The sequence below is a fragment of the Esox lucius genome, chromosome 7 (genome assembly GCF_011004845.1).
Source record: "Esox lucius isolate fEsoLuc1 chromosome 7, fEsoLuc1.pri, whole genome shotgun sequence".
In the NCBI taxonomy this organism is placed as follows: Eukaryota; Metazoa; Chordata; class Actinopteri; order Esociformes; family Esocidae; genus Esox; species Esox lucius.
The window spans coordinates 40,726,834-40,748,004 of record NC_047575.1 but is presented as its reverse complement, the minus strand read 5'-3'; the positions used below and the strand labels follow the sequence as shown (position 1 = coordinate 40,748,004).

Genomic DNA, 21,171 nt, shown 5'->3' with positions numbered 1-21,171 from the left:
TACTGTGGGGAAAAAAATTCTGGGTCCAGACAGAGCTGAAGTGATCCAAGGAGAGAGGACCATAGAGTGGCTGACAACTTAGCCTGGGTCCCACATTGTTGTATTGTGTTCACAATTACTTCCTGTGGTGATACAGTGGTGCACTTCCTTGTTTGAGCTTGGGGGAATGGTGCAACCTGATCTGGGACCAGGCTAAGTTAGGCACATGACAACAGGGTGAAATATACAACCAGGCTATTTGTTTCCTCAGCAGAGAATAAAACCTTTGAAAATACCTCTGTATTCCTGAGTTTTCTTTGTCTCTCTGTGTGTCTCTCACCTGCAATCTGACAAACTCTGCATTCCCTCCATGGCCTTTAGGTGGTGCTGTTTACCTAAAGTAGTGGGTCTGTCTTGGTTTTATTTATTTGAAAGTTATGATTTGAAATAATAATAGTGGAGTATATTCCATTGTTTGTTCCCCTAAAAATCTAAATCACATCTTTATTTAATATATTGCTTTCCATTATGAACTGTGTTTAAAAAGCGATTGGCGTGGACAGCTTGAGATGACATGACGTCAACACGAAAATACTGGTCTCCAAGTTCACAGTTCACTAAAAAGGTCATCATTTTACATTTACTGGCATTTAAGTAGACGGTGAGTTGTCTGAGAAAGATATATTCCTTGTTTTCATCTAAAGCGTGCCATATTTATATGTAATTGCTTCATGACATTTAAAAGTAATTCCATGAGCTGACATCAGCCCTGTTAACTGCTAATGCAGTAACTTGGCTAACTTTATTCCTACACATCCCTGATGAGACCCTGCTCTGCGTTGTAACCTTTATAGCCAATAAAATTCATTTTAATTACAAAAATAATAATTTACTTTTACATTTTATGAGGGTGAGAGAACTTTATGTCTCGCCACAATTAAAATGATGTGGGAAGGAAAACATTTATATCAGTCTTCATGGGTTAGCACCATGTTCTTCGATGGAACGAAAAACGAAAAATTATGAAGGCAATTTTCCTGATACTGTGTATAATGATAAATGCCTCTTTGCTGTTAAAAACTGGTTACCAGCACAATTAGAGCAGAAAAGGGGATGTAATACCATACGTGTTGTGAAATGGTCTCATGTAGCACAGCTACCAGCTAATCAGCATTCAGGATTCAAAGCACCCATCCTATATTGTTAAATAATATATATATATATATATATGTATATTTCCTTTGGGCAGTATAGTTTCCATACCTATTGTTTTATAACAAAGTCACTAGAATAAGAGTTCTTTTGAGAGGAAGCCCTTGTTGAAGCATCTCAGGAAAATCACTGTTGTGTGTGTGTGTGTGTGTGTGTGTGTGTGTTTGTGTTTTAGTAAACCTCACTGGGATTGTTAAATCCAGGCTGTCCACTAAATTAGTGCATTAATAATCACACTGATTAAGGACGATTACCTTGTGTGCATTTGTGAGGGTGTATTTATATCTGTGTGCATGTACATACTAAAATCTTTTGTGTGTGTGTGTGGGGGGGGGTGGGGGGTGGGGGGGGGGGGGGGGGATTTTATGGGTAAATGCGCGCGTGTGTGTGGGGGTGTATTTATATCTGTGTGCATGTACATACTAAAATCTTTTGTGTGTGTGTGTGTGTGTGTGTGGGGGGGATTTTATGGGTAAATGCGCACATGTGTGTGGGGGTGTATTTATATCTGTGTGCATGTACATACTAAAATCTTTTGTGTGGGGGTGTGTGTGTGTGCGTGTGTGTTCTAGACTACATTCATCACCATGGGATACTATTAGATAATACCCTGCCGCACAACGTTATCAATGATTAGTTACTCACACACACACACACATTTTACCACACACACACTTGTTTTACTACCAACACACACACACAGACTTGTTTTACCACACACACTCACGCACACACACACACTTGTTTTACCATAAACACACTGACACACACACACACACGTTTTACAGTTTTTTACAATCAATTTGTTTAGATTTAACTTTATTGTCATTGAACAAGAACCAGTACAGTACAACAACATGCAGTTAGCATCTAACCAGTAGTACAAATAGAAGAGGGCAGAAAATGTACAAGTATTACAGTTTTTCCCGATTGCTAACAAGCATCTGTACTGAAACCACAATTGTAAAATTCTTCACACCGTCTGAATTTCTAACACGCATCTTCGCCAAACAGTTAATATCACCTCCAACACTCACTAAAACCACCAAAACACTTCATACATAACACTATGTCAAAATAAGCTTGTTCAACCAAAACACTGGCAACAATTCTCCCTCAGAAACATACATTGTCACTCATAACACACTGACCTAAAAAACACTAACAACAGGGATCATTATATAAATGACGATCTTTAACTTGTAAGTTTTTTTTAAATGATTTTTCACATAAATTAGTATTTGATTATAGAATAAGAAAAAACACTTCACTTTTTTGACTCTGCTAAAGTATATGGAACAAGAATGAATCACAAATGCGGCAATTAGAAGAAATATCCTTTATTCTTTCTAAATCTTTGCACATAGTAAATTCTAATATTATTTTTATCCAGAGCTGCAATAATAACAAACAAACATCAACAAGTATAATCATTAGCCTCTCTGTATTGTAGGGGCCAATGAGTGCTTAATGTAACAGCAAACCATCATTGGACAGTGCTGCACACATTGTCATGTTAGCTCCTCTCTGGCCTGGGACATCCACGGCGGCTCTCTGACCAATCACATTTCATCCTCTGCTGCGGTTTTTTTGGAAGCCAGCCGTTTGACTGGCTTCCATCTCCAATACTCTCTGAAAAAACAGTAAATTCATAGTTTTACAGTATAGTAGTTTTACAGTACTTTACCTTATGTGTAGATGTGTATATATCCTGTTTGGTTATTGAACAGACATCTTACCTGGATGCATTGATACTGGAGTTCTTTCACACGTTCACCGTTTCTCTCAAGGTGTACAATGTACAACACTTGGGTAGGTGTTCAGCTGAAATCGCAAACAGCCGTGTTTGGAATGATTAAATATCCTGCCAAAATCTTTTTTATATTTCAATCTGGTTTCTGCAGAAATGTACAACAGTTGCCATCATTCTGTTTTGAATGTGTTTTTAACAGTTCTAGGAACAGTGTGTAACCATTTGAAAAAAACATGTGCTGCGAATATATTGTTTTGCAGGTGGTGGAGTTTGAATGAGAAAAGAGTTCTTGGATTTTGCATAATGTGTTTATTGAATGCAATTTCTTTGAAGGCAATGAAAAATGATTCACAGTTTGGTCCACATCTGTTTTGCTGACTGTGTTAAGAGTTTTGATAACATGACTTCAGTGCTGAACGATGCTTGTTAGCAATAGGCAAAAACTGTAATGTTCCTCTGGTATTTCATGATAAATTACTTATTTAAACCAATGATTATGGAAGTGCAAGGTTTGTTTAAAGATGAGATGTTTTGAAAATTGGATAGCCTGTGTTACAATTGATGACCGTTTTCAGTTTTGTGAGTTGTGTATTTAATTAGTGCCAAAGTGATTGTATAAAAAAATTGCCATACACACACTCACACACAAGGACAAATGATGAGACAAATTATGAGTTCGACGAGAGTTGAGAAGTAAGAATTACAAGTAGCTTTCTCATGCATTATGTGTGTCACCTGCTCTTCCCATTCTGGCATTCAAGCTCAATGCCTTGACACCCATCTTATATAGCAAGTCCCAGTCATGTGACATGGTTTGTAGGTCACGTGACACTGTCCGTTTTGGTGGTGAGATTGAACCAGCCACCACATGCAGGTTCAACAAGAGTCTAGTTCTTTCTCAGAACAATGATAGGCGATAGGCCTAGGCCTACCCTTTTCAGACATTAATTGTTTAGAGGATTAGGCGACTATTTGTTAGATTCTTGTAACATGGCGCTGCCTTCAAGATGAAACATATGGAATTCATCACGTTATTTGAGGAGAAAAGGGGTGTCCTCAGAAAATCTGAGTTAGGGCTGCTAGCATAATATCCTGGTGCTAGAAGAACGGTAATGAATCCTCGAATGGCCATCACAGCATAACACTACTGCAGATTTAGTGTGTGCGCGAAAAGCTACGGATATCCTGATTTTTATATACAATAATGTCAATACCCTTTTCGAGAAATTACCATTTATTTTTCAACAATGTTTTGAAGCAATAAAAACATGAATAAAACACAAATAACAGAATAGGTTAACACATCCTTAGATTTCGGGTTATGTGCTGATAGAAAGTCAGGTTCTGGAGAATCAAGAATTATTGGATTCATTGGAATGACTGAATATCTGACAGACATTTAGATTGTAATGTAGAGATCTATCATATTAAAGTAGAACGTTTTAGGAGCCCTTTCCAAAGGTCCTGTACGTAACCCATGAGGTAAAATGCTAATTTAGTTTTTGGACGGCTATGTAAACTGTAACATTGATTCATCCTGCAAAAAGTGCTCCATTTGTTATAGGCTATTCTTATATATCCTCTAAGGCCTCTTAATATGAAAGTAATCAGATTACGTTACTGAGTTTGAGTCATCAAAAAGATTACAAATGTAGACAGGTAACTTGTAAATGTAGACAGGTAAAAAATAACGTACCCAACCCTGAGTAGGACAGCATTGAACTAAGTATCTTGAGGGGGGCTGATTAGGTCAACCTTGAACAGTTGTGTTTGTGTCTGTGTGTGTGTATGGGTCTGTGTGGGTGGGTGTGTGTGTGTGTGTGTGTGTCTGTCTGTCTTTCTTTGTGTGTGAGTGTGCCTGTGTGCGTATATGTGTGTCTGTGTGTGTGTGTGTGACACACACACGCAACAATGCAGTATGTGACAGGGAAAAGCTCTTAGAGGAGAGAAAGAGATGGAGAGAGCAAGAGAAAGAGATTAAGAAACAGTGTTAGAGAGGGATTGAGAGAAAAAGGGACAGCGGGAGAGAGAGCGAGAGATAATGGGAGAGAGAAAGCCAGAGAAAGAGGAAAGAGAGTGAGACAAAGTGAGAGAAAAAGAGACGATAGAGAGGAGAAATAGGTGAAGGAGTGTGAGATGAAGATAGAAAGGTGATAAAGAGGTGGACCTGACAGAGTGGATAACATGCTTAATATTTCCTCATTGTGGTGTCTACCGTTAGGTCCAGAAATAATTGGACACTGACACAGGTTTTGTTATTTTGACTGTTTACCAAAATATATTCAAGTTACCTTTAAATAATGAATATGGACTTACAGTGCAGGGTTTAATTTGAGGGTATTCACATTCACATTGGAGGAAGGGCTTAGGAATTACAACTCTTTAATATGTGGCCCCCTCTTTTCAAGGGACCAAAAGTAATTGGACAATTGGCTCAAAAGCTGTTTCTTGGACAGGTGTGGGTGATTCCTTCGTTATTTTTCATCAATTAAACAGGTAAAAGGTCTGGAGTTGTGGTGTGGCATTTGCATTTGGAAGCTTTTACTGTGAACCCACAACATGCAGTCGAAGGAGCTCTTAATGCAAGTGAAACAGGCCGTTCTTAGGCTGCAAAAACCAGAAAAAGAACCAGCAAGCCTAGTTCAGCCGGCCCGCAATTGAAAGTTGCTGCCCTTACTGGTTTCAAACCCAGGTCTCCCAAATGAGTGGCTGTGTCTTTAACCAATACACCATGGTGCTATGTGTTTGCCAACTGTTGGTATAGTAACTTGACATTAGATCATTTTGTCACGCATTAACATCACGCCAAGTTTGAATATTTCGCTAGACACCATTAAGCATTGTGTTAAACTGACGAACGCTTCTTATTAAGTTTACCTCCACCACAAATAGCATCTAAGAAATGTATGGCTTTTGCCACTGGCTGTTTTAACCGCTTATTAGCCAGTAATAGGCTTACTAGTATCTAAAATACTATTTGAATTTAACACAGCTAAATCTTTTTCATGGCACAAAAACATTTGGGAGATGATAACTGACTTTTTCGTCAAGTGAAATGACGAGAGAATCGTGGAAACCCCTACTCTTTTACTGGCCAAGGGGTTTTTATCAAGCCTGTATTACCCCAAAAATCATGCACGAATGCTTACTTTGAAAACAGTTATATTTTAGGCTTACTGTAACATAGCTACTGAAGGTTGTAGCCAGCAACGTTTTTGTCTATCCTGACCCAAAAAGCATACATGAATGCGTACTTCGAAAATCCACCAGAAATAATCACAACATAACCATGAAGAGTTTTATTTTAGGCTTGTAGTGTTGTAGTGTTTATCTATCCGGAACAAATCCAAATGCATAATTTGCTTTGACAAGATTTGAATGCAGGATCTATTGGTGTCAGGTCTGCGTCTCTAAGCACTACCCTATTTAACAAGAGTCAGTCAGTCAGTCAGTCACAAAACTTAAGGCAGAAGGACCCATGAACAAACAACAATCTCGACAAAGTATTACAAATGAACACTTTAATATTGTGTTAATTTGTCCAATTACATTTGAGCCCCTGAAAGAAGGGACTGGTTGCAATTCCTAAACCTTTCATACAATATTTTTATTCAACCCCTTGAATTAAATCTGAAAGTCTGCACTTTAATTACATCTTGGTTGTTTTATTTCAAATCCATTGTGGTGGTGTACAGAGGTAAAATTATGAAAATTGTCTTATGTCCTTTTTGCAATCAGAAGCCAGTTTATTTAGTGCACCCATCCTGTATCCAGTTTATCTAGTGCACCCATCCTGTATCCAGTTTATCTAGTGCACCCATCCTGTATCCAGTTTATTTAGTGCACCCATCCTGTATCCAGTTTATTTAGTGCACCCATCCTGTATCCAGTTTATTTAGTGCACCCATCCTGTATCCAGTTTATTTAGTTTACCCATCCTGTATCCAGTTTATTTAGTGCACCCATCCTGTATCCAGTTTATTTAGTGTACCCATCCTGTATCCAGTTGGATCCCCTTTACCTCAGAACAGCCGTGGATTCTACAGTATTTCCCACCTTTTCCACTCGGTATGGGGAAACCTAACGTGCCACATCATCACCTGGCCTGTCTCGTAGACAACTGTCCACGTTGGCATTTAACCAAACCATGGTGTAAGTCAGGCCTGCCAGTGCTACATCCTGTTTTCAGCAGATGCGGGGAGGAGTGGTCATTGGCTTTGTAGCCTGTCCGTGACATCACTGCATGGTAATTGGCCAGTCCACTGGCCCACCGGTTGGCTGGCGCATTTCCTCCCCCGTTCGGCTTCAGTGACTCCACGCACACATCAGTGTTGCTGTCTGCAGGACTGCCAGGCATTACTGTCTAACTATTCTTGCCAGTCCCCAGCATGGCACCGGACAAGCACACTGGGCATTGTGTTCAGTGTTGCTCGTGTGTCACCTGCTCTTCCCATTCTGGCATTCAAGCTCAATGCCTTGACGGCCATCTTATATAGCAAGTCCCAGTCATGTGACATGGTTTGTAGGTCACGTGACACTGTCCGTTTTGGTGGTGAGATTGAACCAGCCACCATGTGCAGGTTCAACAAGAGTCTAGTGAAACGGTTTTGATTGTGTGTGAAAGTGCCATAATGCATGAGAAAGCTATTTTTCATCATATTGATATTTTTACAAATGATGAAATAAATAATGTAAACCTCCCATTTTGCCCTGGATGTGTAATATGTTGTTTATATGCGCATAGTCAATAAGTAGAAGCATTATCATACTTTAGTTAGCCATTAAATTCCAAGGTTGAAAGAGAGTGGTTTTGATGAACTGGGGAATATGAGGTACATTCACCACAAGTTTGGGGTCTGGGGACTTTAGGAAAATAGGAAATATAGTAATTTACGTGGCTAGAAATAATTATTGTTATGGAAATAATAATTATGTCCTTCAAACTTTGCTTTTGTCAAAGTAGCCCCCATTTGCAGCAATTACAGCCTTGCAGACCTTTGGAATTCTAGTAGTCAATTTGTTGAGGTAATTGGAAGAGATTTCACCTGAAGCACCTCCCACAAGTTGTGTTGGCTTGATGGGCACATTTTAAGTACTATACGACCATTATAGATGGAATACCAGCTGACTGCTTCTTCCTAAATAGTTCTTAATTAGTTTGGAGTTGTACTTTGGGACATTGTTCTGTTGTAGGAGGAAACTGTCTCCAAACAAGTGCTGTCCACACAGGCTAATCTATGCTTTTTATTGGCCAGTCTGAAATATGGCTTTATCTTTGCAACTCTGCCTAGAAGGCCAGCATCCCGGAGTCGCCCTATCAATGATGACATTGAGACTGGTGTATTGCGGGTACTATTTAATGAAAATGCCAGTTGAGGACCTGTGAGGTGTCTGTTTCTCCAACTAGACACTCTATCTCAATCCTGTTCCCGGAGAGCTTCCATCCTGTAGGTTTTCACTCCAAGCCAAATTATGCACACCAGATTCTAATAATGAGCTGTATGAAAAGCTAAATCAGGTTAGTCACACACGGGGTTAGAGAGAAAACCTACCAGATGGTAGATCTCCTGGAAAAGGGTCAAACATCCCCGCTCTATTGTATTTGTCCTCTTGCTCAGTTGTGCACTGGGGCCTCCCACTCCTCAATAGTGCTGTTCTGTGAAGGGAGTAGTACACAGCATTGTACGGGGTCTTCGGTTTCTTGGCAATTTCTTGCACTGAATAGCAGTCATTTGTCAGAACATGAATTGACTCATGAGTAGGGAGTATGTCTCAGTATTCATAAATGTATCTAGAAAATCTGTATATATTCATCACAACTCACAAATAAAAATAGGATTTGTAAATGTGAAAAAATATTTTGTAAATAAAAACATTATCTGTAAATATGTGAACATATTTCACAAATATAAATAACATTTGTGAATATGTAGAAATAAATTTAAAATAAAACACAAATTTATAAAACATTTACAACTGTTGCTTAACATTTACAAGTGTCGACTTACATTTACAAATCTTAAATTTATTTACGGATCTGAATTTTATATTTACACATTTTTTAGAACATTTTCCTTTGGTCAACAATGTCTTGTGTGCGTGGTTTCAGTCAGAGGGCTCACTTGGTGGGACTTATGGAATATCCGGACTGGATCTTGGTAGATTGGTGTCTATAGGTAACTAGGACACGTTTTTCCTTAAATGTGAGTATTATGTTTTTTTGTATAATAATATTTGACTGCATCACCAATTGGTAATACAATGCCAAGCGTGCTTTCAACTTCAGGCAACTAACTTAAGCACATTTAGTTATGTCAGCCTACATCTGATAAGCTGCTTTTTTCTGGATGGAATCTCCATGTTAAAACCATTCCATTTGTTAACTTCCACGGACTAACAAGACGAAACCAAACAATTCTCACCCTAATAAAGTTACCTAAATCCAAACAATGAATTTTTTTTCTCCCCACAGTGGCTCTATTTAGGTCAGACTGTGATGGCCACTCCAGAACCTTCACCTTTTTCTGCTGTAACCACTGGAGGGTCAACTTGGCCTTGTGCTTAGGGTCATTTTCGTGTCGTAAAGAGCGTCCCATGCCCAGCTTTCGTGCAGAAGAATGCAAATTATCTGCCAGTATTTTCTGATAACATGATGCATTCATCTTGCCAACTATTTTCACAAGATTCCCTGTGCCTTTAGAGCTCACACACCCTCAAACCACCATGCTTCACAGTGGGGATGGCATTCTGTTCTTTATAGACCTTGTTAACCCCTCTCCAAGAAACATAGTGCTTATGGTTGTGACCATAAAGCTCTATTTAAATCTCGTCACTCCAAATTACAGTGTGCCAGACGTGTCAAGGCATATTGTAACCAGGCTTTTTTGTGGCATTGGCGCAGTAAAGGCTTCTTTCTGGACCATGCAGATCATTTTTGTTCACGTATCATCGCATTGTGCTCCATGAAACAACCACACCGTAGAGAGTGTTGCAGTGTGGGTATTGTAGTCCACATCATTCACAATAGATTTTACGTGTTGGTTGCCAGCTTATTATGACTACGAAATCCTGAGGAATTTTGCAACTCCTGTGGTTGTCTTGTACTTGCATTATTTAACAAATTTGGATAATGTAGTTTTGTTTAAAATATTTGTGTACACAATAAAACACAATCAGATGCTTTTCATATGAAAACATGCAATTATTAAGGCATAAAACATGGTTCAATCTCGTTTTGTAGAACACTATTCTAAACATTACATACTCTAATGTTACATTTGCAATCTAATGTTACATTTGCTTTCATTACCACTAAAGCTTTCAGTCAAATCACCACTGCAAAACATGCTTGAAAACGGAGGCTCTCCAGGCTGCTGTCACATGCAGCATGGTGAGGTATTACTGCGGCTCAGAGCTTCTCCTGACCCTGTCCTTAAACATTCTGTCTGTGCATGTCTGAGTGTGTCTGACGAGCGTGCGCATATGTGTGTGAGAGAGAATCAGCCTCCAGGCCCCTGCTGTCTAGACGTCGGTCCGTGGAGATTCAGAGTGTGTGTTAGTGTGTGTGTGTCTATTCAGATAGAGGGCATCTTGTCCATCCATTCTGTCAGCCGGGCTGCATCGACCTGACTCAAGGTAGCTGTTTCAGACATAGACAAAGACCTTCTCATTCTCTCTCACACAGTAGAGTGTGAGTAAGATCTCTGTGTGGAACAGGAAGTAAACAATTTCCCAGAACCCATCTGTGAGACCCTGAAACGACCCTCCGGCAGGCATTCCAAATAATACCCTATTCTTTATTTATGAATGCACCATGGAACACTACTTAAAGGGGAGGGCATCATTTGGGACCGAACCCCACTGGATCAGATTGTCGGAATGCCTTTCCGGCCACAGGGTGGTGCAGAGGTCCAGGTCACTGCCCCACAGTTCAGCTGCATCGCTGAGGCCCTGGGTTGGAATCTTCCAATCTTCAGTGTCTTGATCTTCGACTCTCCGCAACTCGCTGCGGAGCTGTTGCGACAGGGCAGGGCGGCTATCACGAATTTGACGCCACGACAAACAGGTAGGGGAGAACTGTTGGTAAAATCTGAGGAATTAATAAATAAATAAAAGGATGTTTATCGGTAAACACATTACACGCCTGTTACTGTGTTCTTTTTTTGTCAACCGACCGCACATACACTTCACGGCCGGCTGCCAGCGAACTCCCATTACCTTTCAGACCCAGCACTTTCATACTCCACTTTTCCTTCAGAGCTGATTACCTGGCCGGCGTTCCAAAGGGCAACCTGTTCCCTCTGTAGGGTACTAGTTTTAACCAGGGCCCATAGAACGTAGCAGTGAAGTAGCGCACTGTGTAGGGAATAGGGCGCCGTTTTGGACACATGCTCATTGAAGGTCTTCCCAATACCTCAGGCCAACATCACACCCACTCATACCCAGTCTCAGCATCAGGCTAAACAACCATCTGCCCTCACAAACGGCTATACCCTGACTGGTGTAGGAGCGGGGGGGGGGGTGAGGAAAAAGACAGGAGGGCTGGCGGCCATTGAAAAAAGAGAGAGACGATGAAGCAAAGGTAAACAGGAGGGAGGCAAATAGAGAGGCAGAGAGAGAGAATCAAGGAAGAGATTTTGAGAGACAGACAGCAAGAGAAGAAAAAGAGAAGAGAAAAGAAGAGAAAGAACGAAAGAAAGAGGGGGAAATTATTTGTGAGGAAGAAATAATTATAGAGAGATAAAAAAGAGGAAAGTGAGAAACAGAGTGAGAAAAGAGAAGAGACAGAGAAGAGAGAGAAGAGAGACAAAAGAGAGAAGTTGTGAGAAAGGGAGAAAAGGAGAAGAATGACAGAATTTCAGTCAGTCAGTCTCAGTTAATGGAGCTGTAAGAACTCTGTGTTGTTGCTGTTCAAATCTTTGTGGGATCCTGAAAAAGCTGCAGAAAGATGCCTTTGTGTTTGAACAAAGAATGTTTGTGTGTGGGCACGTGTATGTGTGTGTGTGTGTGTGTTGGGGTTGCATCCAATGCAAGTGTTATTGTGTGGTGTGTTTGTTGCTGGGTGCATTTGGAGGTGACCCCCTCTTTCTACCTCCTATCTCTATCTACCTCCCCTATCTACCACCTCTATCTACTTCCTCTATCGCCTCTCTCTCTCTCTACCTCCCCAATCTACCACCTCTATCTACTTCCTCTATCTACGTCCTTTCTCTATCTACGTCCTCTCTCTATCTACGTCCTCTCTCTATCTACGTCCTCTCTCTAACTACGTCCTCTCTGACTCAACTCTCTATCTACCTCCTCTCTCTACCTCCTCTAATTCCTCCTCTTTGTCCTCTCCTGTCTTTCCTTTCTCTGCATGTGTCTGTTATATATTTTACACACGTATACGTATGTTTTTTGTTGTTGGTTGAAACACTCCAGCCAGTCACCTGCCTTTGATTCATATATTTTGTCCTTGTTTGATGGCAGAGCTCATTAGAGCACTTACAAATGTTTGTTTTGCACCAAATTACCTTAAAAGTGATTCTCAATAAATATGCAGAAATCGTCTGTATTTTATTTTCGATACAGTGGTATTGGTGAGAAAACAATGTCTGCATGTTCTCTTCCTTGGTGTGTTGAATGTGGGTGTGTGTGTGTGTGTTTGTGTGGGTGGGTGGGTGGCTGTGTGTGAGATACATGTTCTGTGATGGACAGCCAGAGCCAATCGAAGCAGAGTGCTATTATAACAGCAACGGGCGGAGAGAGAGATGGGGGAGGGGTACTTAGCTAAAAGGTTCCACACATTCTCCAATACACGGAGGGAACAGAACCAGCAGAGGGCTGCTAGTTGCATCGGGAATGCTATGAAGGGACGGAGGGATGAAAGGAGGAGAGGACTAAAGGAAGACGAGAGAGAGAACAAGAGAAGATGGCAGGATGAGAGAGGAGGATGAGAAGGAGACGTTAGCGATTACAGGATAAGAAAAAAGGAAAAGGAGAGGTTGGGGATGACAGGATGACAGGATGAGAGAGAAGGAGAGGGAAAAGTTTCAAATAAGGGGAAAAAGGAAGAGGATCTTAGGGTGGAGAGGATTAAATAAAGGATAGGGAGGACTGACGGAGGGGGAGAGAAACATAGAATTGTGGTTAGACAGTTTGGGGCTCGTAAATTAATGAACAGTTTTGTTATGTCTGGGACTCAGACACACAAACTCTCACACACACACACACACACACACACTCACACACAACGTATTCTAGACCCCCTGAACTCTATTTCAACCACGTAGGAGCTGCTCCCAAAATACCCCCGTCAGTCTGGGATGTGTCCCAGTTTGTCTGCCTCCTCCTGCCGCTTGTGCCCTTTGCCTTTCCTTGGCTGTCTAATGCTGCATCTCCATCACACTTCTGACACAAAACTCTGATTCAGCCGCTCCGATGATGAACCCCACATCCCCGGCCTGAGCCTCCGTGTCATATTGCCGATTATCGGAGACAGAGCTCACTAGTTAAAAACCTGGCGACTATTGGATCAAACGTGCAAAACATTATTGTGACGCAGTATTAAAGAGACAGGTGGGCTGGTCAAAGCACTGCTGTAATTAGGAGAGATTTCTTTGGGATTCGAATACCCGTTCAGGGTCACGGGCCACACAAACCAGACAAGCTCATTGCCTGGTTGCATTTTTTTTTTTTTTAAGAAACAATGAACTCGCTGAAGGAACTTGGAGACCCGGGTTCAATCCCGTGTTCACCCCTCTCTCCCCCTTTGATTCCTGTTTTGAATAAAAGCCTTAACGCAAATAAAAAAGCAGAGTGTGTCCATTCACCTTTAAAACTGAATAATGGCCAAACCTAAACGTAGTGTTCTGGCACAATCTGAAACGTACATAAATTAAATGGCATACATGTACAGCACCATCCGCAAATACTGGCACCCATTTAAATTGAGCAAAAGGTTTTTGTCTTTCATTCTAAATATTTACAAAAATGTAACCTGTAATTGAAGTAAAATTACTGAAAAAAATAAATGTGAAATAAATGAAATTAATATTTTAAAACCTAACTGAAATATAATCCTATTCATAATTTACGTTTTTATGTTCACTTGAGTGATTAGGAGCACTTAAGTGGTAAGCCATGAATTCATGTTTCACTGGGGTATAAATATGAGTTGACACAAAGGCAAAATTCCCATAGTCACCCATAACAATGCGAAAGACCAGAAAATACAGGAATGATATGCGACTAAAGGTTTTTGAGCTGCAAAAATCAGGAAATGGCTATATAAAAATAGCTCAACAGTTGAAAATGCTTTTTTCACCTATCAGGGCAATAATTAAGCATGCACCTTGCTAACCACAAGTTGTTTGGAAGGGGTTTCTGTAACAAAGCCTTTCCTGTCATCAAACAACAAACTCAAGGTCCTGAGTTTTTCCAAATGTTACTGGAATTTTCAGTGGTACCAGGTTCTATGGTCAGATGAGACCAAAATGGTGTTTTTTGGAAACAGTCAAGGTTTTTCCATAGCAATCTCAATCCCCTAAACCTAAACCCCAGAAAAGACCTTTGGGACAAACTGAAGAAGAGGAACCAGAAGTGTGGACCTCAGAATCTGAAGGATCTGGTGAGATTCTGCATGGAGCATCAATGATCATGAGGAAGGTGAGGGATCAGCCCAGAACGACACGGCAGGACCTGGTCAATGACCTGAAGAGAGCTGGGACCACAGTCTCAAAGAAAACCATTAGTAACACACTACACCGTCATGGATTAAAATCCTGCAGCGCACGCAAGGTCCCCCTGCTCAAGCCAGCGCATGTCCAGGCCCATCTGAAGTTTGCCAATGACCATCTGTATGATCCAGAGGAGGAATGGGAGAAGGTCATGTGGTCTGATGAGACAAAAATGTAGCTTTTTGGTCTAAACTCCACTCGCCGTGTTTGGAGGAAGAAGAAGGATGAGTACAACCCCAAGAACACCATCCCAACCGTGAAGCATGGAGGTGGAAACAACTACTGAGGGCCCTCACACAACCTGATAAGCTGTGGAGCAAAGAAACTTAAGAGGGGACACTATTAGGCCATGTAAGGTTAGGATGTAGAATACACGTATGTGATTGGAAGACAGCCAGATATTGGAGAGGATGTGCTGGGGCATAAATACTGTGTCCACTTTGTAATCATTGGAGAGAGATTGAAATGAGAAATGGAAGTTCAACATCATAGACTCATGCTGAATAAAGATGGCTCTCCCCTGACTTCCAGTTGCATTTATTTTGTTCATGGATCAAACTTGGACAGAATCTAACATTTGGGAATGCTTTTCTGCAAAGGAGACAGGACGACTGCATCGTATTGAGGGGAGGATGGATGGGGCCATGTATCGTGAGATTTTGGCCAACAACCTCCTTCCTTCAGTAAGAGCATTGAAGATGGGTCGTGGATGGGTCTTCCAGCATGAGAACGACCTGAAACACACAGCCAGGGCAACTAAGGAGTGGCTCCTTAAGAAGCATCTCAAGGTCCTGGAGTGGCCTAGCCAGTCTCCAGACCTGAACCCAACAGAAAATCTTTGGAGGGAGCTAAAAGTCCATATTGCCCAGCGACAGCCCCAAAACCTGAAGGATCTGGAGAAGGTCTGTATGGAGGAGTGGGCCAAAATCCCTGCTGCAGTGTGTGCAAACCTGATCAAGGAAACATATGATCTCTGTAATTGCAAAGAAAGGTTTCTTTACCAAATATTAAGTTCTGCTCTTCTGATGTATCAAATACTTATGTCATGCAATAAAATGCTAATTAATTACTTATAAATCATACAATGTGATTTCCTGGATTTATTTTTTGGATTCCGTCACTCACAGTTGAAGAGGAACTATGCTAAAAATTACAGACCTCTACATGCTTTGTAAGTGGCGAAACTTGCTAAATCGGCAGTGTATCAAACACTTGTTCTCCCCACTGTAATTCTGGCACACACATTGAGAAAAATATTTTTTTATGATAAGAATGTATTTTTTCTTTCAATTGTTTTACTTGAATTAAAGGTTGGATTTTTGTTAATATTTTTATTGAAAGATTTAGAACATAATGATTTGTTTTGCTCATATTTACCAAGGGTGACAATATTAGTGGAGGGCTCTCTATTGTGTTCATGGATTATCTTTTTTTAGGCCACACTTTACTTTGAGAGGCCCAAATTCCATCTCTAAATATTCTATAGATAGTACTATCAACAAACTATGTGATGATAAACAACTGCTTGGTTAGGCTAAGGTTATAGTTAGGTTTAGAATAAGGTTCAGGGTTCCGGTTAGTAGACCTTGGTTTTATAACATAGCTCTTTAATAAAATATAGATCCTAGCATTTTACTACTCCTCTTTGACTATGTAGATTTTTTAGACTTGTACGTTATCTTGTATAGCCAACACTTTGAAAGCATTTTAATCTGTCATTTGTGAACGTTTCCTGATCGTATATTGCATAAGGTTTTACAATTTGCTCGTGACATTGTAATGCCTTTATAACGGCTATGGCAACTAAAAGCTTACGGAATATATATGCACAAGTATGTACGTTTGATCGCATGCGCTGCCTCCAGCGCAGCCTTCTGATCACGTCAGGGCGCATGCGTGGCCAGCGTGCAGTACCGCAGACAGGGGGCGTCAACATGGCATCCTGACGACAAACGCACTCACTGCAGCCTGCCAGAGAGAGAGAGAGAGAGAATCAGACAGGGTTAGAGGGAGAGAGAAGGCGACTCAACCAACAGGGTACCATTCTGCCGAGCGTCGAAATAACACGTCTTTTATTCATGCATTATTTCGCACCGTCGGGAGGATAGGGTCGGATTCAAAGAAGAGGGAAGGATCATACGCCGTTTTTTTTTAATATTCCATATAATTCCCCTTTCCCAGACCTCTTCATATTTGATGTTTTTGTGCAGCGGAACGATAGGCGATTGAGGTCCAAGCAGGTGTGTGAGAAGTGAGAAAGGAGAGAGAGAGACCCCTGCGGCCGCTCCTCTCTCCATCCTCTCCCGTCTCCAGAGGGGAAATGTCGAGCGAGAAACCGGCTTCTGCACCTCAACAGTCGGATCCAGACCGAGCCGCTCATCCCCAGGGCCCCGGCCAGCCCCAGGTCGTTACGGGCGCTGGCTCGGCTCCCGTAGGGGACAGGATGGTCTCAGGATCCGGATCCATGGTGCTCCCGGCAGGGGTGATCAACCCCGCGGTGCCGATCAGGAATATCCAAATGAAATTCGCGGTGCTTGTCGGCCTAATTCGGGTTGGAGAGGTTAGCAACCGGGACATCGTCGAAACGGTTCTCAACCTGGTAAGTAGAGACCGCTATATAGCCTAGCCTATAGGCTAGCAACACCGCTAGGCTTTGCATTTAGTCCTGTAGCTTGGCATCTCTAGGCTATCTGGAATCACTGCACTGAGTAATGATGTGCAATAGTTCTATAACTCACTCTAGCCCATAATGGGAGCGGGAGCACAAGCTCCTGTTTTATTTACGACAGCTTCTTTCTCCTGTCCACCCATGTTGTGGTGGCTAAGGCTTTTGGGGATGATGTCATGTGTTTGCTCACTGGATGGACGAGGGTTGCTTTTCTATCATGCAGCTGAGATTTTAAGACAGCAAGAGAGGGAGAGAGAGAGAGAGAGAGATAGATGCGAGAGGGAATTGAATGTGATTTGTAAAGGCTAGAAGCTAAAAAAAAAAGTCATGTGATCTGACCCCTGGTACGGAGCGGAGGGTAGTTGGTCTATACATCCATTAATGATAATATGCCCGATTATCTCTGTGATGCGGCCTATGGTAATTTATCCTGTGGCGACATTTGGAAATATGTGGCCGGAATACCCTTGGTCAAGATCGGTGTGTGTACGCGTGTGACGTGCCTGTGTGTGCGTGCGTGTGTGTGTCTATATCCAATTTCAGCCGAGCCCAAATGAACACGTTACTTGACCCATCCAAGAGCCAATGAAACATAATACAAAATTGATACCTCTGTCATCTGCAGTCACACTCTCGCGCGGAACCATTAAGGCTACATTGTTTCTGCACCCTGGGTCCCACTCGCTGTATTTCTGCAATGATTCCCGTTCCTCGTCACGCAGCGGAGGAAAACAGCTATATATCGTTTATAGGCTTTGAAAACAATTCGGTGCAGGCTGCAGCTTCTGCATCGTCGGCTACGGGATTGAACAAAGGCCGGAGCGTTGTGCTAGGCATTGTTGTCGCCAAACGTAGCCTAAAAGCTAGCCCATGCGTGTCTCAAAAAGAATTTAGCGCGTGCATCGGCTATAGTTTGTTTTGAACAGAGGATATATCTTATTTTAGGCCAAAAAGGGTGTATTTAGGCATGTTTATTAAATGTAGATTTTTGTAATAAACTTCGCTCCATCTGATTGACTATGTACACCTGTTTCTTTGTGGATGTGCTAAGCTATCGGAGATTCCTGTCCAGGCCATCAGCCTACCGTTATGTTTGAACTGAGTAATCAAGCCACGCGCTTTAGCGGATGGGGTATTAAAAACTAAGCAGGGAATTAGATTGGTGACTTCTGTTTCAAAACAGGCCATTTTCATTGTATATCACAGATGATTTGGTGTGGTGTAGCTTAGGTCAGGGAAATCTGGAATGTGCGTGTGTGTCAGGGGGTGTTTTAAGCTAATATGTCATGTGTTTTGTAATGGTCTATTTTCCCGAACAGTGTGGTCTGTTTGCAGTCTGTTTCGAGTTGGCTAAATGCTTCCTGCCTACGATAAAAGCGACAATGCTGAAGGCATGATCACGTAGTCTAAATCAGGAATCGTATTGTTTCTCTTTTCGAATTGTGAGGCCGTTTTGATGAGACACGTTTGGTAGCAAGGCCCAAATCCTGTATTGATTATTTGCATCGCCTAGTGTTTAATCCCCCTCCTCATCCCATCCGCCCTTTTCTCCTTTCCTCCTACCTAAGATTAAGTTTTCATCCTTCATTCTCAATGATACTAGCTAATAGGCTACATCCGTCGGTTGTAAGATTTAGCGTGTAATGTAATGGATGAGGAGAGAAGTCTGTCTGCCAGGACCATGCATTTAAAAGCAGGTGGAGAGGGGGGTGAAGGGGGTGGGGGGAGTTAATGAAAGCTGCTGTGGAAGTCAAGCGGATGCAGCATCATTCAGGCAGCCAGACGTCAGCCATTTAGCCATGTCCCCACCTAGCCATCCCACCCAGCCATGTCCCCACCTAGCCATCCCACCCAGCCATGTCCCCACCTAGCCATCCCACCCAGCCATGTCCCCACCTAGCCATCCCACCCAGCCATGTCCCCACCCAGCCATCCCACCCACCCATGTCCCCACCCAGCCATCCCACCCAGCCATGTCCCCACCTAGCCATCCCACCCATCCATGTCCCCACCTAGCCATCCCACCCAGCCATGTCCCCACCTAGCCATCCCACCCAGCCATGTCCCCACCTAGCCATCCCACCCAGCCATGTCCCCACCTAGCCATCCCACCCAGCCATGTCCCCACCCAGCCATCCCACCCAGCCATGTCCCCACCTAGCCATCCCACCCAGCCATGTCCCCACCTACACTTCTGGGATCAGTATACAAGTTACGCGGATGCTAGTTCCTTTACCACGTAATTCACAAATTGAGCCAGCTACTTTGACACCACATGGGAAACACACAGGCATCTGTTCTTACTCTTCTGAGATAAAGACACATCATTCAGCCTCTTCAGCTTAGTTATGAACAGGGCATTGGACCCATCGGTCAGCCTCTTCAGCCTGGTTATGAACAGGGCATTGGACCCATCGGTCAGCCTCTTCATCCTGGTTGTCCATAAGCAGGTTGTTGACTGTTTCCTCTGCAGCCAACCTGTGCTGAAATTCTATAGCCTTAATTAAAAGAGCTTGTGGTCTGAGAGCCCAGACAGGGACCCTCTGTGGTGGTTTGTTGGCCCAACACGGTCCTCTGAGGCTGGGTAGTTGATCCATTATTCAGCCTGGTCAGTGGAGAACCGCAGCAAGACTCTCAGCACACCACAGATGTATTGATGGAGGGACAGAGGGAAGGAAAGGATAGAAGGAGAGATGGAGGGAGAGATAAAGGGAGAGGGGGAAAGAGAGATGAGAGAGGTATGGAGAAATGGAGGTTGAGTAGGAGTGAGGGTGAAACCTAGGCCTCTACAGTTAGTCTCAGTTCTTAAAGTTGAATACTTCAGGAAACACAGATTATTCCTGGGCCTCGGTAAAGGCCTCCATATGTTAACCTAGCACAATGCATTCGCTTGAATGCTTCAGACAGAATGCAGAGGGGTTGAATGCTTCAGATTGATTACAACTTGATGAATGCTTCAGATAGAATGCAGAGGGGTTGAATGCTTCAGATTGATTACAACGGGATGAATTCTTCAGATAGAATGCAGAGGGGTTGAATGCTTCAGATTGATTACAACGGGATGAATGCTTCAGATAGAATGCAGAGGGGTTGAATGCTTCAGATTGATTACAACAGGAGGAATGCTTCAGATAGAATGCAGAGGGGTTGAATGCTTCAGATTGATTACAACAGGAGGAATGCTTCAGATAGAATGCAGAGGGGTTGAATGCTTCAGATTGATTACAACAGGAGGAATGCTTCAGATAGAATGCAGAGGGGTTGAATGCTTCAGATTGATTACGGCGGGATGAATGCTTCAGATAGTGCATGGGAGTGTTGGTGCTGGTGTCACCATTTCTAACAGTCCTGACTGTATTTCACAGTACAGCTGTCTGTGTGTTTCAGTGTGTGTGTGTGTGTGTGTGTGGGTGTCTGTGTGTGTTTCAGTGTGTGTGTGTTGTGTTGCGTTTGAGTGCAGCATTCCTCTCTCAAGGTCATAGTGTGGTTGAAAATGACCAGTGCTGTAGTTGAGAGTCGCTTCGTATCAGCTGTCCACTTCTTCATGTTCTCCTCTGTCTTCTTCCCTGACTTCTCACTCTCTACTGTCTCCTTTATTCTTTCACTCAACTGTTTCTGTTCTCCCTCTCACTCTTAAGAGACTTTTAGAAGGCAGATGCTAAAATAGCAGTGCAGCATGCACACACAGGTGTTGACACGCACATACATATACACACAAATACACGTGTTAACAAACACACATAAACGTGTTGATACACACACATTGACACACACATACACGTATAAACACAGACATCAACGTGTTGACACACACACATTAACACACACACACACACACA

The 21,171-nt window shown here is 42.4% G+C and overlaps 1 protein-coding gene across 15 annotated transcripts in view; it reads left to right on the top strand.

Annotated features, from left to right (window-relative positions):
* Positions 1-16,641: 16,641 nt before the first annotated feature.
* Positions 16,642-21,171, top strand: part of nbeaa (neurobeachin a) — a 126,014-nt gene continuing 121,484 nt past the window's right edge. For 14 of the 15 annotated variants that reach the window (XM_034293514.1, XM_029120742.2, XM_029120741.2 and 11 more), the window contains exon 1: positions 16,643-17,263. In XM_034293514.1, the coding sequence (XP_034149405.1) occupies positions 16,985-17,263 (279 nt within the window). In that variant the 5' untranslated portion in view covers positions 16,643-16,984. Of the gene's footprint in view, positions 17,264-21,171 lie in introns of all 15 variants that reach the window. The other variant, XM_029120733.2, reaches the window with a different exon arrangement.